The 19245-nt window shown below is 38.2% G+C and overlaps 1 protein-coding gene across 3 annotated transcripts in view; it reads left to right on the top strand.

The window, feature by feature from the left end:
* LOC139471714 (gonadotropin-releasing hormone receptor-like) overlaps positions 1-18390 on the top strand; it is a 90358-nt gene extending 71968 nt beyond the window's left edge. For 2 of the 3 annotated variants that reach the window (XM_071254202.1, XM_071254194.1), the window contains one exon: positions 14125-18390. In XM_071254202.1, coding sequence (XP_071110303.1) covers positions 14125-14446 — 322 coding nt within the window. In that variant the 3' untranslated portion in view covers positions 14447-18390. The remainder of the gene's footprint in view (positions 1-14124) is intronic. The other variant, XM_071254209.1, reaches the window with a different exon arrangement.
* The last annotated feature ends 855 nt before the right edge of the window (positions 18391-19245 follow it).

A 19245-nucleotide genomic window follows, 5' to 3' on the forward strand; every position in this document is an offset into this window, starting at 1 on the left:
ATCAGATCATCGATATACCTGAAGCTTAAGATAAGATCTTAAGGTCAAATTCGCGTGTTTCGATTTTGCGAATCCGAGCAGAAATTCCGATTTATACGAGGGCTGGTCAAACAGTTCTAAGAGTTTGGAGGGTGAGGAAGCGCTTTAAACCCACGTTGTCGCACAGCAGCCTTTGCAAGTCGAGAGATGTGAGAAGAGGCATTGTCATGAAATAGTAAAGCTCCAGCAGTCAGCATTCCTCGCCGCTTTTCTTTGATAGAATCTCCCAGATGATGACGCAAATGAGCATAGTAGGCACCGGTAATCGTCTTTTGACTTTCTAAGTAATCAACAAGGATCTCACCCTTTGCATCCCAGAATACAGTGGCCATAACTTTCTTCACTGGTCTATAAGACTTGAAATCCTTTGATGCAGGAGAAGTGGAATGGTGCCATTCCATGGAGTGACGTCACAGTGGTAGATCCATGTTTCATCGCCCGTGAATTTGACGAAATCCTCCTCAATTAGCTCTAAATTTTCTCTGGCAATGTCAGTTCTCAGTTCTCTTTTCCTCAAGATCAGAATTTAGAAACTTTGGCACCCAACGTGCAGATATCTTATTCATCTCTAAATGTTCATGAATAATAGTTTCATAGCTGGAACAGTGCTGCGTGTGGAGTTAAGCAACAAACAAGCAATTCAATGGATCATCCATGGCTTAGACCTGTGTCTTCCTCAAGCAATGGTAAAACGTCTCTCTGACAGTTTCAGGTTGTCTATCTCACTGATGGAATAGCTGGGGCACTTATCCCCATACGCTTGTGATATGCGGTCATGAATTTCTTGAGGAGTGTTTTCTCTTGAGTAAAAACATTGATGATGTCTCGGTACTAGTTCTTTTCCGTTTATGTGTCCATTTAACCCTTGTCACATTCAACTGGCTGTCACGAATATACAAACGACCTCAACAGACCAAATACACTTGTAATGAACTACTTAAACCATGTACTACATTGACTAGTTCACTACTTTGTTGTGACCAACTGTTGAAAGTTACTCTTCGTAGAACGTTTTGATCAGCCCTCGTATGCAAGGAGACACTGGTCAGCAAGGGTGGAGGCACAATTTATGTCCTTGGGGTGGGGACTTCTCGACCAAATACCTCATCCCAAAATGCCACACGTTAAGGTTCTCCGTTATTTCCCATTTGACTTTCCCAATAAACGTTGGATGTCGGGCGGTATAGTGTTCAAAATGGAATGTCATATGTTTTGACAGAATTGAACTTGATCTTACGATATTGCAAATATTCAAGAACATACTTTGGATTTTTGAAAACCATCTGCCGATGAGTCACAGTATGCTGAGAGACTTATGTCTTACTATATGATAGCATTTGAAGAAGTCCCGCGAAATAAGAGTCTTATGTTGTCTGTTGTATGAGGGTTGCTCTTCATATAACTGTTAGACTGAAATATACGTAATAACATTTGTGTTAGTTGATAAAGTAGTGTTTGTATGAGCTGGGCTGTCAATGTGTTTAGCACGAAGGGACGTAAGCCTAGGATCCTTGAACAACCCGATTCATTTCTTCAGCAACATTTCCCGCCCAATTTAAAATCCTTTTTCGTAATGGCAAAAAAACAATTGAGTGCTATTAGCCAACGTTCTAATAAAGTACACATTTCCCATGTACACGTTGTGAAACATTACAAATATTCCAGTTTACCCTAAGATACAAAATTTAGTCACGGTTTTGTATACTAAGAACCAACTTAGCTGTTCACCTTTTACAAAGACAATTTAGGTCAAGTATTTCAGGATGCTGCGGTGTCCAACATGGTATAGTAATTACCAACACCAATTTGCGGAAGTCTACGATAACACGTCTGGCACTCACACGAAAGCCATGAGCTTTGTCTCTAATCTCTACAACTTCAGCCACTTTAATTTACCAGTACCATGCAATCAAAGGAATCTGAGGATTACTGTGGGTTAACATTCTTTCAGCCCAATCCATCGTGATATCGACATTGTTTAAAGTGGTACAAGTTGGATAGGAGTGAAGACAGGTACCTCGTGTAACCCTACTGTTGTCAAGGTAGTTTCCGATATCTATTTATCAGTTAAACAACCAGAGAGCGCAAAGATCATTTAAAGCGCCATTGAGGCGTGTGTGTGAATGAAAACAACAAGAGCAATATGTCTTTCGTTGTAAATGCATGTATGTGGCAAAAATATGGTTCACAAGTTCAGCTCGGGATGTGCTTATAATCGTTTTGTTTGTTTGTTGTTTAACGCCGCACTCAGCAAAATTTCAGCTATATGACGGCGGTCTGTAAATAATCGAGTCTGGACCAGACAATCCAAGGATTAACATCATGAGAATCGATCCTAACAACTGAGATACGATGACATGCATCAACCAAGCCTGCGAGCCTGACCACCCGATTCCGTTAGACGCCTCTTACGAAAAGCATGGGTTGCTAAAGAGCCATTCTAACCCGGATCTTTACGGGTGCATGTGCTAATAAAACTCAGGCGTTCGGTATCTGTATTTTACTTGGTCGAGGTGCAACGCCTGCTACATTTAATAAATAGGTGTTGAGAGCTAACTTACCGAAGTTGTAGAGAGAGTTATTTATTTTCTTGTAATATCCTGCCGATAAGATATGCGGAGAAGGTTTTGAAACGGAATGGTGTTTATACAGGTGGGTAAATGGGTGGACATAAGAACCATTTCTTTCAATCCTGAGCGGGACAGTAAAACAGGCGGGTGATGAGTTTTACGCCTCTCAGAAAAGAATTTCAGTTATAACATAACGCGTCAGCTTCATGACGGAAATCCCGGAGTAATGCAGGTCTTAGACGTTCATTTTAATAAACCCCACAAGTACATATGTATGGTGGCAAAGATAATCAGGGCGAATCTGGTATGCGAACCCACGATCATCTGTTTCTGCGCAGCGAATTGGGCCGCCTTACACGACTGGGCCACCCGTGGTGAGAAACATGATAGAAGTTCGAATGACTCATTTTTATTTGTCGACATTTACGGTTTAACTTTTGCGAGTTTCATAAAACAAAGTGACCTCTTAGACAAAATGTTTTTAAGGTAAGCAATATGAATTATTAATTTTGAAATCTTGGCCCATTACGTTATCAAGGTCGACATGTAAGATAAAAAAAACTAACAACTGTCCAATGATAAGTCTAGCCATGGACGTATTTACATAGAGACTCGAAGTATTTATTGACACTATGTCACCTCAAACAGCGTGCTGTTTATCTCAAATAGGCTCATGTCTATGATGATTGTGAACCCTCATGAAACGTCGACAGCGAAGACCTCTGGGGCTGGGTCATGTTCGACATAGTCTAGAGTCGGCTGACATGATCAATCTGTGAACTCCTGGTGTTATCCTCAGGACTTGTTGTGGAGTCGATGTTGTCTCATCAGTGGACATATAACTAAGGGAACTCAGTATGTGTCCGGATATCACAGCTTCGTCTGCTTCACAGTTTAACCTTCAGTGTTATGTGTGCGCGATATGTACCACTTGTACTTGCGCCCATTGAGAGTTTCCGAGCCAGAATTGATCCCCAGAAACCATTGCCGGTCGTAAGAGGCGACATCGGATGAAGCATGATATTTTTTTCAATTAGATAAAATCCCAGGCGCTAGCCCCTCAAACGCCCCAACAACCCTAATATCAAATGGTCGGCCCCGAACTGTTGTTTGAGAAATTGTTATCAGCATATATTGATCATAAACGCTTCATTTGTGTCCTTTCTGGTTAATCGGCATTATGTCCAGACCCCTATCGATACTGCATCTGAAGGACATGTCATGCTTGGACGAATGCTTCGTGAAGATAACGAATATGTGATGCCTGTTACTTGTTCCAGGTGTGTGACCATCTCCTATTACCAGTGCACCCCTTCAATGATTGAGACCGAAATGGACAAAGAAACTGACAGTATTTAATTACTTATGATTCTCCTCTATTTCTACTCAACTCTATAAATCAATAGCGTTGTCACTAGCGGTGTAAGTGCATGATATGAAGAGCTGTGTTGTGTAGGTACAGTGAGCAGCGCTGTGTTAAAATACGTAGTGGAGATAATTGTACCTCGAGTTAGTTCTCTGATTAAGCGTGGAATCATGTTAAGGAAAGAAATCAAATGAAGGCATTGATTAGTATGATAAGCTTGTATTGACCAATACATCGCTACGCCCGTTCGAATATATGCTTTAGTACTTTTCGAAACCCTTTATAGATAATTAAATTGATTCACCTCTCGCCTTTGTGGTGACGTCAACTAAACGTTTCATCACACGAGACAATTTTCATAGATCACATCGACTGGCTTGAACACGGTTGTTGAGGAGTTTGGTGATGTATGGGCCATGATTAACACACTCAACAGCACCTGTATGAAAGCAAATGACATCGACAGGGTGTGTCGACCACAAGGCGAGGATACTCTGAATTTCTTGTCAAGACAATAGTCACTAACGATCATCAGACTAATCGCTACTGAAGTGAAGTCGCTTCTCTCCATAGAACCTGTCGCCTCTCTTCTCCATTGAACACACCAAATTCCCGTTCTGTCTAGGCACTCGTACCAACGTCTTTCAATATACTTCCAGTGGTTCGAGCAGCTTGCCCGGCAGACGCCAGATGTGCGTGGTCGTTACTCGTAGTCTGCAATGACAAATTTCCGGACATGTGAAGGAATATGTCAATCAAGCAAATGAATCAGTCCTATCAGTTGAATATAATAGGATATTCACGATGAAGATGTATAGTTTGCGGACGACCGTGTGATTACACACATTGGCCTAATGAGGCGTCTGAAACCGTGGGAATCTATGAACGATATGAATAGACGATGCACATTAGTTCCCTGGTCATCTGAAAATATTGTTTTGTTTCATTGATATTCCTTCTCATTTAACACTTATGAATTGGTAAACTGATAGTTTATAGAATATACTTCTCTTCACAACATGAACAACATCAAGCAATCTTTAACATGTTATCAAGTGATACACTGAAGAATGATTACTCGTAAGTCCAATAATATTCATAATGACCGGTTGTTATTATGTTTCTGTTCATCGAGTTCAACCATAAATTCAACAAACATGTAGTTTTTATATTTCTTTTCGTTGATTTCTGAATGAAAAACCCAAGTGCAAACTATATGAGTCCTCGAATTTTGAATATAGGTTATTCAATTCATAAACTTGATAAACAGAACCATAATAACGGCCAATCTTTATAAATAAATTCAGTACAGTATCACTTAAACAACCTGAATTATGATCAAAATGTGTTGATGATCCCAATTGGCTGATGAATACGTGAAAGTGATAACATAAATCATTTTATCAACTGTCAATTATACCAATTGAAAAAGGCACCTTTTTATAAAAGCAGCAAACACACAGATGACGTCAGCGTGCGTTCAATTCCCGTTATATTGTGATGGCAACAATCGTGGCGTTCTGGTTCTCCTTAATACAAATCGCTTCATGCATGCATCTGATCATCCGTATATCTAGACACTTACAATAGGAATTATTTGGATATACATCAGCGCGCACTAAAACAATTCTTCTAAAGTCTTCTAAGTTTTGTCAATACAATATAGTATCTTCTGATATTTTCTGCGCAGCATCTTACTGTCAATTGATTCAGATCACCTTCATACGAGTCTCCTTTCCACGGCCTTATGGACATCATTTATACGTCTATTTATGCAGTTATACTTTAATCCAAAATAGACCATGCTATGAACTAACGATGCATATGTTTCACTGATTATTACGTGGGACACAAAATCCAGACGTCCTGTAACCATTTCTAGCAAATAGTCAACACTTTGTAACACGATGTTTGCCAATATTGTGTAAAGCTCGGAGACAGGTTTCACGTCATGCCACTGTTGGAATGTAGAATTCATATATGTCTGTGCAAAATAGGTCTTCAGTGCCACGTGTATTAAATATTTCCTTAGATCAGAGTCGTATATTTACGTAGTCAATAAATACATTAATGAAGTAAAACCACATGGATGCACTTCTTTTTGCGGGTGATCCTTTATGTTATTATATTTTCCATTTTTAATGAATACGTCTTGCATCTACTTAAATTTTCCCAACTGATCTGAGGTGCTCAGCTATGCTCTCTTTGGATCTGCACATATAATTAAGAAGGGGTGGGGTGTGGCATTAGAAATAATTCGTTTGATATCAATTGATATATATCTTATGGACAGAGACCAATCTTATAGTTGAACCAAGTATCATGCTTTTGAAGAACAGTCGTCCATAGAAAAACGAATTATTTTTTGCTTCACTCTTCATTTCAAAATTTCTGTGAACAGTAATTTACTACCGAGAACATGTTTGTGGCTGTTGATGTTTAACTGAGTTTAACATTCACCCCATCCGAGTATTTTGAAATTAACTATGCCTGTACTGAAAACAATTTTTGAGACTTAGATGAATAACTGATGTAGAACTGTTTTGTTATTAGTCATTGGTTAGGGTTCTTGTACTAAGTTCAGATCCTTGATTTCACCTACGTCTCCGAAGAGCCTCCTTTTAATCGTTGTTTGCATAGAGATCAAATCAGCATCGGCAAACGTCCTGGCGCGTTCCGTCTCACCCTTTACCAACTCTGGAATTACCTACACCAAGGTTTTGCACCATTGCATTCAGTTGGTTTGTTGACACATACAGAAAGCAAATAGCAAAGATCACTCCATAAATATAACGAAAGTATGTAATTTCTACGATGTTTGTATTACGTCGCAAGTTTCTCTTTCTTGTTGATCGAACACACTCCGCATGAAATCAAGGGAGTGTAAACACTAGTGCAAAGCCTAATGTCCCTCGTGCATTCTTGGTGAGGAATGATTGTGTTGTTTGAACATAAAAACACGGACCTGACTAGCTCGTCTTTCTAATATCAGCTTGGCGTGTTTCACTTTCATTACTGGGTAATTAGGCTGCTTGTGAAAAAGACCTGTTGTGATTAATCCCAGGCGCACATGCCTTCGTCTTATTATGAAGGCCAATCTGCGTTGTCTAACACCGCTTTTGGTGTTACTTGCTGTTTTATGGCCTTTTTTACTTTCTTTAACTGACGAGTTAAAATGATCCGAATGCTTATTGCAATCCAGCGACGTAAGAAGGATATAGCTACAAGGATGAGGTGGTAGGGAAGACCCTCATTGAGGCTAGATTTAGAGCCCATTACTTCAAATATACATTTTCGTTCACAGTAAGACGTTTCAGTTATGAGTTGCACCCTCATTGTGTCGCCTCTGAACAGAGGGAACGTGCCCACCATACTGAGATCAGGGGATATATGCCGAAGGTTGCACAGCGACATATATGAGCGTGGCACCTTGCAGTTGATTTCATGCTTGATAAGGCTTTGTACTTTTACTGAAACGTCACATCGAAAGAATAAGGACGTTGAAACCCAAACGTTAGTCCAGTCTCCATTGATAACACAGTTTCTAAATGCAACTGGAGGACAATGTGCATGTCAGTAGCAGTTAGTTAAACAGTGATAGCTTGATATTTCAGCCTGTCGAGAAAAAGCGTCATACATTTTATGAATGTTGGTCATCTACCGGAAAAGAAAACAGTGCTAAATTGACAATACGTAGGCGCACCTGCAATAGTGGATATCTTGAAGGTGAATATTTGGTCCTGAAGTAATGCCTTACTATCTATGGGAAGCAATGCCCTACTATCTATCGCAAGTTCAGAGTAACGGGATCCATACACCGGGACATCGTTGTGTTTCTAAAGCTTTACTCAGCTGTGAAGTACTTAGTGTAGTAGCATTGTCAGACTAATGGGCAATAATCATTTAGATGAAAGCTAAGGAAAAGAAACGAGATCTTTACGATATTTGTTGTCATTAAGAGTTTATTTTGGAGTGCAGTGTACAACCTGTACATAATGGAAAACAAACAGAAATACACCTCGGTTTTATTGAATCGATAGCAAACGCCGGTGCAACAACAAAATCGGACTGTTATCGCTTGCTATATTCATCAGTGAAGTTAGGAAGTTTGTGTGGCGTTAGCTCACCTGATTACTCGAATAAACCAAAGATACTCCATGTGCAACATTTCTCGGGAGCAGTTTTATACAACCGATTATATAATGAAGGCTCGTAGACAATGCTTATAAGCCCTGTAACCAACAAGGTGTGACCGGACGGATCATTCTTAAAAGAACAACATACTACCACGCATATCAATAAAAAATATTTTAACAGCCTTTCGACCTATTCTTATTTCAAAAAGTAGATTGCGTTATAAACGATTGAATAAAACTTTGTTCAAATATATTTTCGTCTTTCAACCGAAATCTGTTTTTTTTCTACATACCTTATTTGTCAAAGTCACGGCCATGCACTCATGTTATATATTCACATCTAACCATCTGTAATTCAAACGGAATAATGCAACGAGTTTTCTTGGTGGTCTCCCATCAAAGCCGACACTGGTGTGGCTCCTGGCTTTAAAGAGGTCATGAATCAATTGGCCCTGTCACAACCTCAATCAGAAAAAAAACATAAATGAACTCTCATCATGACGTACCTTGGTCTTCATGAATTAGTCCGAACGAAATGAGGCCATATCAGCAGGATACCAATTTCGCATGGAATATTTACGAACGGATAGTACATGTACATGTAGCTCACAGTTTAAGAATGAAGTAATGACAGAAATGTTTCTTCTTTACACTCAACATAGACACACCATATAAAATATGCTTACTCTCAACTGTGTTTATAGTCAAGTTATAGTCTTGAGGGTAATACATGTATTTGAAATCACCAACTTTTCGGGCTATTTCTTTGTCGTAAATCACGATATGGCTGAAATATTGCCGATGTGACGTAAAGCTTTAACTCACACTCACTCTTAGTCGTAACAAATCGACATAACCCTTAATCGTTTAACATTCATGATGAATTCATTGTCAAAAATAGCCAGGATATATATAAGGATACAACATCCCCTTAATCGCTTGTCATTGCCAAATGAAAGATATGCATATCCATAGGCCATTGCCTCCCTTTTGACCAAACTTTGTACGAAGAAATAAGCACTTCTTCGAATGTCTGTGTGTTCATCGTTAAATACGCAGTCTGTGAAGTTCTAATTGTTTACTTATTTATTTTTAGGGATTGACTTCAATAAGTTTTGGCGTTTATGAATATATACAAGTGTGCATTTTGCTTAAACTTACACAGTATGCACACCGTTTTTAGTTTATACCACAAAAGTACCATTTTATCTAAACCAAATTAGCGGTGGGCATTAGTTCCTATATTGTATTTTTGTATAACTGTATAATGTATTGGTATATGAATACAGTGGAAAGTGTTCAGTGTTCCAGGACGTTTAATCCTATATTACAGTGTCCACGGATTGTTATGTATATGGATTCATAGTCTGAGGCAGGATAAAAAAAAAATATTTATAGTCGAGTTCCGCACTGTGTCCTCGCATATAATTTGTTTCCTCCATTCACCGTAAACATCCGGGATAGCAACCCATGCTTGCCGTAAGAGGTGACTAACGGGATCGGGTGGTCAGACTCACTGACATTATAATAATGCATGTCATCGTATCCCAAAAGATGTTCATGATTTCATTCCCTAGACTGTATGGCCCAGGCTTGATTAATTATAGACCGCAGTCATATAGCTGAGATATTGCTGGGGCGTTTAACAAACAGAACAGAAATGTTATCAAACCACGTCTTTCAAAGGCTCTGCTGGCAAAATATTTCATTCACCTATCTTGGTCTGCAACACGTACAACATAGTCTTTAGTAACCCATGCTTGCCGTAAAAGACGACTTTGCTTGTCGTAAGAGGCGCCTAACGGGATCGGGTGGTCAAACTCGCTGACTTGGTTGATGCATGTCATCGTATCCAAACTGCGTGGATCGATGCTCATGATGTCAATCACTGGATTGTCTGATCCACACTCGATTATTTACAGACCGCCGTCATATAGCTGGAATATTGCTGAATGCGACGTTAGACAACAGACAAACAAACAACAATATGACACGCCAACATTGTACAACCGACAGGCCTCACACAACACTTTAGATTTTGCAATCACGAAAGTTCGTGTACTTTCCATTCGACTTACTGAAAGATAGTGTTTTCATGCTTTTTAACAAACGGGTTACTGAAAGCTATTTCACCCTCTGAAAAATCTATCATTGTCTCGTTTCTTATTTTGACTCCTATTCTTGTTGCACATATCCGCCTGTCAGCTGAATTCTTCTAGGGACATATTTAGTATCCAATTAGTCAGTACATCATCGTGTGGTCTTCACATGAATCACATATGTCGACGGGAGTCTGTTTAATTGTGAGTACAATATACCTGATGAATTATTTACAGTTTGTGTCTGTCTGGAAACGTGGGCTGTAGCACCAACATCGCCTACTTCTACCAGCCAATGTGTTTTAAACAAAGAACGATTACATGATTAATTCATGGAACAAACTATAATTTGAAGCCTTCAGCTCGTAACGCTTGTAAAAACATAATTGGACTAATTTAGTTTTTTATTATACGGACGTTATTGTGTTACCTTGTTCTTTTTCTTCAGGAAATCATGTCTCAGACATTTATTTGAAAAAATGGGTACACATAGTTCAGGCAAACTAAGAATAGTAACAATTTGTTTCTCAACGTTGTATGTTGAAGACAGACATTTGTCTAGTTACTGTTAACGTATGGCTTGAAAACACTGTTAGTCGGACCCTGGAACCTATACTTCAGAAAGGACCTCTTAAAATCGACACTATCAGCGATGGAATAAGATATTATTCTCCTATCTGTGGTGTTCAATTAGTACAGAATGTGAGGATGCAACAATATGAGGTAATATGTACCTGATGAAACCAATACCCTCACCTGTATGCACAATGGTATTGGTTTTCTTTATGTTTTAGTGGTTTAAGTACGCGGTCCCGTGTTCAGCGCACATGTCACCAAACGGGTGAAGTTAAGCAACGCTGGTCGCGGTGAATAAGTTGGATAGGTGAACGCGTTCGGCATACTGAATCGGAGAGTTTCGCTCCCGACCAACCCTGAGGCACATGAAGCATCAATTGTGTCTCCCTATGCAGTAAATGGGTACCCGGTAGGGGCTGATGGTAATATGACTGTTAACCTTCTAGCGCCTCAAAGGCTGCTTGGGTTGTGTATTCTCCAGGGAGCTGACAGAATTAAATACACACTGATCTATTGACAGGGTTAAGTATGTAGTACTTTGCACTTTTTGAATAAGCACATAAGTATTTATTATAAGTATGTTACTGTATAACATTTTCTCAAGGGACTCAGATGACATACATGTAGCTGTGATATGTTTGTCCTGAACCCGCATCTCTGTATCCTTCCGTTGTAAAACAAGCTCGAAAAACAAGAAATGGACTCAATCTGACTATTATAGTGCTTCAAGAATTGCAATATTATTTGGATATTCGATATTACATAATCAAAATGATGTTATGTATATAACAGTCACTCACTACGGTCAAAGAACAATTTGAATAATTCTGTCGTGTATGATAGAAATGCCAGTATACATCATTTTGAAATGTTTGTTTGTTTGTTGTCTAACGCCGCGTACAGCAGTATGCCAGCTATATGACAGCGGTCTGTAAATAATCAAGTCTAGACCAGACAATCCAGTGATTGACATCATGAACATCGATCCACGCAATTGGGATCAATGACATGCATCAACCTAGTCAGCGAGCCTGACCACCCGATGCCGTCAGTCGCCTCTTATGACTATTTTGAAATGATTATAATTTATAAAGGTTTTTTTTAGAAAGGATTTGAAAACTCATAGTTCAAAATATTCAAATAAGACCGAAGACATAAAGAATGCACTTTTAGGTTCATCAACTCTACGAAACCCATGTCTTACGTAACTTGGTAAACAACGTTTTTACCTAATCCAAATTTAGAAGCTTCAAGGACGAACTCAAGACTCTTAAGTTGAATTTGTATGTATTTATATCTCGGTTCTGTTCCATCTTGAAGTACATGTACTGCCCAAAGCTCAGAGGAGATTGTCTGGGGGACATGATTAAAAGAAGGATGACTAAGTTCATGATAGATGTGTACCTGTGTTGTCCGTCGTACTCATGTCTAGGAAGGTATACTTTGAGAAATTTTACGAACATGAAACCTTAGCAAAGTATTTTGAACCAATTTAACCATCCGTTCCGTATTCTAGTGGGGCAAATTCGAGTTGTTTTCTTGTTGGCAGAGATCTGATCTCTGTGCAGAGAGAAGTAGTTGATACAAGCAAAGCAAAGTTCCCCGTATCCCTTCCCCAGACCGTAGGCACTTAAAGCAAAGCCGATGCTTTGAATAACTACTAAAACCTATTTATGGGCCTTTGTAAAGGGTTTACAATACAGGTGATTATCAGTAGGTGATTGTCCTCTCACTAACACTCTATGGCCCCCTTAACAGACGAGCGGTGTTTCTGTGTAGATTTTATCGCGTGATGCCGAACGCAGATAATCTGGCATCACTTGAGGTTTGCTCAAATTGAATAAACAGACAGATAGGAGTGTTTATCAGAGATTCCAGATTCTCTGCAACAACGATTCAGCCACTTATTTGTCCATTATTCAAGGAGGTGCACAACTCAGAAATTACCCTGTAGATCTTTGAAAATTCCATAAGCCTGTCTATATTTACCGTTATGGTGAAGCATGGCGGTGGTCTTTTCTACGTTCTTTACCTACGTTTGCACCTGCTGATGTGACTACCAAATATCGATGGCATATGATAAAGGTTGCTTGGGAGAACCGTTTTTCATTACAGCTCTTATAGTCAGAATGGATGTTGAAACACTTTTTTTATTTTGAATTATGATGTGACATGACTATGAAACCTATAATGATGTTTTGCCAACACAACGTTATGTGTGATAACGTTATTGTGGGTATTCACACAACGTCACACCATCCATTCACTCCTGAATATTTCCAGTTGTCATGCCATATCATTGATGTATACCACTTCATAAGAGCAATCAAGGTTTTGTTAAAGTATTGTTTCTAAATATTTCCAGTTATCATTCCATGTCATGGATGTATACCACACTTCATAATGGCTATCAACGATGTGTATTGTATTTGTTTCCAGTTGCCACGTCATGGATGTATACCACACTTCATAATGGCTATCAACGATGTGTATTGTATTTGTTTCCAGTTGCCATGTCATGGATGTATACCACACTTCATAATGGCTATCAACGATGTGTATTGTATTTGTTTCCAGTTGCCATGTCATGTCATGGGTGTATACCACACTTCATAATGGCTATCAACGATGTGTATTGTATTTGTTTCCAGTTGCCATGTCATGTCATTTATTTATAACACTTGATGGCTATCAAACATGTTTTAGCATATTTGTTAAGAGTTTATATCTTTGTTAATTTCCATGCTATCTTCATGACATATGTGTGGGCATGCTTGTTCTGATTTTGCTTATATAGCTTGTGCTTGTTATATCATCTTAGTTCCTCATTTCACATAGAATCAGAATGAATGAACCAATTGTTTTCTTAGGTGATTGGTACCATTGTACGAAATATATAAATACATATGATATGACCGTTTTGAATAGGGTAAAAGTTGACATATCTATTTCAGATGTATGAGATATTGATGCACGTGTTCAAGACAGTGAGAAAACAATAGAAAGTCATGAATCAATTAGAGCAATAGCAGATGTTCTCACTCAAACACAACATTTTAAAACAAAAAAGAACAGCATTTGTTATGAATAACATAGTTCAATTGCTGTGTGAAGATATATATAGTCCTTTACTTCCTAGTATGTTCTTGCTTTATAGGAAATAATTACGCATGTACGTATGTTTGCATATGTAACTGTAAAGATGAGAAAAATACTTGTTTGATATTATTAAACATTTGGCTAGCAGCAAAAAAAGATTGGCGGTGTTTCACGTCAATTTCGGTCATAAGAAAACGATAGCAATCTGGTTCTTATTTCATCTTTTTCTATCATTACAGTTCCTGGAGAAGAGGCGGGTCGCCAAACTCAAGCTTGAAACTGAACGGGAATTTGGGGAAAAGCTCTATCAGAGACACACCTGTTAGCCTCAACACCAACCCAACGTACAACACGCATCAAGTGGGATCTACTCGAGGGCTTATCTTCACTAGTCGGTGTAGTCGTTGCGGTCGATGTAGCAACAGCAGCAACAACAACCATCGCCTCCGCTACAAAGGTCACTGCGAGAACGGTGTATGCAGGCATAAACGTGACAACGGAAAGAACCGACGGTTCACCACTGGTGATGTTCGGTATTGCTGTTTTTCCAACACGTACTAGTGTTCGAATGCTATATTCCAAATGGCCTATTAATCTACTACGCACACATGTTGAGAATATTGAAGGAACTGCATATATATCAACATTGGTAGTGACCAGTTTTTGTCAACTTACGATATTGTGTCCTTGTTTTCGACATTTTGATGTTCCGAATTCAAACGGAAACGTCCATACCTGTGATGGGATGAGGTTGGCGAGCGTACACGATACTTTTTACGTAATTGTGCAAACATAAAGGAAATGATTTCATGTGATTGTGAAATAGTTTGCTGACTCCAGTTACACACCTATTTAGGTATGGTCAATGAACAATATTTGCTCAAGTGTATGATATATTGCCGAAGATGACATTTATGTTGACACAAACCTGATATCTTCAAATTCAAGGACTGTGTTTCCAATGCTACCGACTAGAGATTTGGTCAGTGTCAATTCGAAGAAGCTACACTGACGTCATTCTTCCTGATCTTTCACCTGAATATTTCATGAAATATGTTTGATACCAATTAACAGATGATATTCTTCTGAGATAACTTATGAGTTTGTGTACTTCACAACGGCTATGGCATATCTGCGGCTGTTGACTAACCCCGATTGTGTATCCGATATTATGTCATCATATGCCAGACATTATTATGTTGCTGATGAGCTCAACTGTCTCGGGCCAGTAGAGCTTTTACAATGTCGTGGCGTCCGGTGCCTGTCGAACCGACCGCCGTCCTGCGAAACACACGTGTTCTTTCCTGGTGATAATTTGTACACATATTGATGAATTTGAACTCTGTGGTTATGGATAGACCCTAACTACGGACAGCTTGATTACCTGAAACGTTACATGAACAGAACAACACTGCTGTTAGGATGGTTAACTGGTGATCAGTTGTAGCCGTCCATACGTAAATACAAAACGAATCTGTCAAAGAGAAGTCAAAGCTAGTTAGTTACCTTAACATGAAGCCAGTATAAAATGGTTTCTTGATAACTTCCACAGACGGAATTACATCAGAATCAATAAGTGTACAGGTAAAATATGCAGGTCACTGGACAATTTAAATACATGAGTTTATATCGATGCCAAATGTCTAGAATCAGTTGAGCACATGTCCAAAAGCATTGAATATCTCATGATTGTATATAGAAGCCATTTTTTAAAATAAGATATTGGTGTCCAGAAGAATATATATTAACCTTTATATGTGTCCTTTCTCAACAACATCAATACATTCCTAGATGTGCATTATATCATTTCTCTCTATTTATTTAAGATGTCAATTATGATAAGTTCTCTCTATTTATTTAAGATGTCAATTATGATAAGTTATTGTCAGTAGGAATTCTTTAATGATTTTTTAAACATAAGTTTTAAAATCCACTTTGTCCCATTTATTCATAACTGACGTTTTTCGTAAGTGGTGTTGGGTGATCATGTTCGAACAAGAGACACTGGTTTCTCTTTTCATGAGACACATAGCACAAAGTATGACATAAAACAAGATTTCTTAAAGTGTTAACATATCCTTTTCTGGAGTGAATTATATGTTTCTTTAAAATACCACTCCCTCGACCTCAGAGACAAGGGTAACAGCAAGGTATATTCTCCTTATATTTTCTTTACTTCAAGTTTACAAATGTTTATGTTAGCAGATTTGCATTAATTTCATGTCTGACTGTCATTTCCTCATTTAGCATTATCCTGTTATGTCACAAAATCACTTTGGCTGATAATAATACTATCATTGTGTTTCCAAAAAGTATTGGAAAGGTAACTTGAACGTATATGCATGACAAGTGAAGAGATAAATGTTGCTGCTATATGCTTTAGGTTCGTAACGTCATCCAATTATTTAGCTATAACACGCTGAATGATTCTTAATTGTCTGTACTGATTGAAAGTATGGACAACGAGAAGCCTATGAAGTATATATGTAGAATACATCCCTCTTATTTCAAACGGGAGAAATAACACCACTCGGACACTGCAAGATGTATTTGAGAAATGAGCATTGTGCATGGCGTTCTGCGTGGGAAACGAATACAAAAAAGACCATGATCAGTGAACGAGTCATCCCTAACTAGCCGACTTCCACAATGACGGCATTCATATTCCTGTGTGTCGCTTATGCATAATACAACTAGCTGGTTGAATCTGTGATATAAATCAAGGGGTGACGTATGCACGTCATTTTATGGTGATGTATAAAGACAATATCGACGTAGATACGATCGAGAACTATTTACCAGTTTGCGTCCATGTCTAACCTTAACTATATATTCTATGTGACATGAAAACTGTTTGGATAACATTTCGGATGAGGCAAATTTTGTCGTAGCTACAATCCAATATACAGAGGGGCAAAATAAACTGTACCTATCAGTTGATTTTATCATATGCTTGATTTCAACTGACCATATACCATATAAAACAATTACAGTACTAGCGCTCAGTCAACACTCAAAGACTAACTCTATATGGTAGTATTTTTTAGAATATAATTTGATTTAAAAACTAACAAAACGATTGAGTACACTATGAAGGTACTATGAAAATCCATAAATTTTGTTTTTAGGCATATATTTACATCTCAAAGATAGTTGGGGTCATGTGGTTGCAAAATCATTTATATTCTCTAAAGCTTGTGATTCGTATGTTAGGGACCGACCTGGTGGCTTTCTGTGAGTGACGGAATATGTTCTCGGTCAAGGTATATATTTTTCTCTGCAGATTCTTTTTTATTATGAAGCACATTAAAGAATTAATGTTTATGATACCTTTGGCAAGATTATTTCCCAGGTCTGTCCCTTGTTAACAAAATGTAGAATGTGAGTCAAACACGTACTAACAAGTTATTACAAATTAAATACACGACGCTTAAGAAGAATAGATAGAGTATACATAGTTATGTTTATCTCATGAACTGTTAAACAGTACGTTTGTTGAGGATATGTGTATCGAATGGACTGTAAACTTCCTTCATGCATGTGGCAGTTTTCATTTTTTATATGTTGGTATTACTGAGTATAGGATTATACAGCATGTTCACTGATTGATCCGCGACAAAAATATGTTGCAGCTTACATGTTCAACGCACTTGTTTTATGATTTCATGAAATTTTGGAATGTTCAGTGCGAGTGATATTAGACTTCAACAAGACTTCTTGATAAAAGTATTAACATTAGTTGATTTGAAACAGCCGGACAAAAGAAAGCATAAACCAATGTTTGATGGTGTCTAAAAATGAAACAAACAAGAAACGGTTAATCGACGGTGGTGTATTTGATACGGGTATCATAGTTGTCTTCTAGGCTTAATTTGCAGTGTTTCGGCGATTGTTATCAGCCTTATTATGTTTTGATATCGTTTGTAATCTGTTGGTCTACGGCAATTCTCCATTGTTTACTTTCTTTTGCCCGGCACTATATATACCTTTTGACCCCTTCCCACCAGCTGGATACTAGTACTTCATAATTACAAAGATGTCTTTTTAAATTTGTAAATTTGTAGCATAATAACTTCAGTTAACATTCCATACAAAATCATGATCCCAAAACCTGAAACAACACATACAAAATACTGGAAATAAGCAATCAGAAAACTTACCATACGTACCTTAAAAACTCTTCTTTTGGAGACTTCAAAACAAATATATATAAGTAGCAGATGGTCCTCACATATGGGCTTGAAGTAAAAGAAGCGAAAGAGGAAGATGAGATTAGATATCTGACACACTGAAACGATAACCTCTGTATTATAAGATACACGGCTCCGTACTTTCACTCTTTCAAACTAATTGACGCTATGTATTGGGATACAATGGTTTATCTTGTACCTACCGCTAAGTGGTATGTTAACAACTGTTGTCAGTGTACTTGGTTGTAGGTGTTGTTGATTTTGTCCTAGCTCTACGCGTCTTTCCATATTATATGACACAGCTAAGTACTCAAAGTGGTGACATTGCCTGCCTACAGGTGAATTGCTTGAGTACGGTATTTGTTCATTATGAATAAACTTATCGATTGTTCAAGTGTCTTTTCTCTGTGTTTTTCATGGATTAAATGGACTCCTTTTGAATCTTATCATCAAGACCTACAGGGTGGATATAAAAAAAATCACTAAATGTATTTAACGACATAATACCAACCCAAAGACGTACGTCCAATAGCTGTTCCTGGATTTGTTGATTCCAATCGCATTTTCGTCCCAATAATGTATTTTGATCACCTTCTATTCACAAGATAGTGTTGCACTGATAATTTCATATAAATACCAGTATAAAGCGTCAACGTCTGAGATCAACCATTTCCAGCCACCAACACAGATTCCGCCAACCGTAAAAGGCATAAACAGCGCGGGGGGGGGGGGGGGGGGGGGGGGGGGATTCATGAATGGATCACCTCAACACGATAAGACAGTCTGCAAAATGTTAATTTAGCATTAAATTCATGCCAAAGAGCCAAGTCGACACTCTTGGTCTAATAACAGATTCACGCTTGCCTTTAACAAACCCAATTTTTTTTAGAAATTACATTTCCCTTCGTTCGAGTTACTCATGAGAGAACTGCATGATGAGGCAAGTTTCAATAACGATTTAATTCAGTATCGTTAAAGTAATTGATTCTTTCAGTTCCGAATATTCCTACTTTGTGCTGATTACTTTGTTCACCAAAATGATTTTAGAAAACACGACGATCAGAATAACGTTCACGTGTAATTAAGGTAAGAGTTTTTAGCAGAATCTTTCTTATATGGCTGAGTTTACCAATCACTCCATGCGAGGCCTGTTGATTTCCTTTGTTGTAT

Source organism: Haliotis cracherodii, unplaced genomic scaffold (genome assembly GCF_022045235.1).
Source record: "Haliotis cracherodii isolate W230 unplaced genomic scaffold, xgHalCrac1.p SCAF_1, whole genome shotgun sequence".
Lineage (NCBI taxonomy): Eukaryota > Metazoa > Mollusca > Gastropoda > Lepetellida > Haliotidae > Haliotis > Haliotis cracherodii.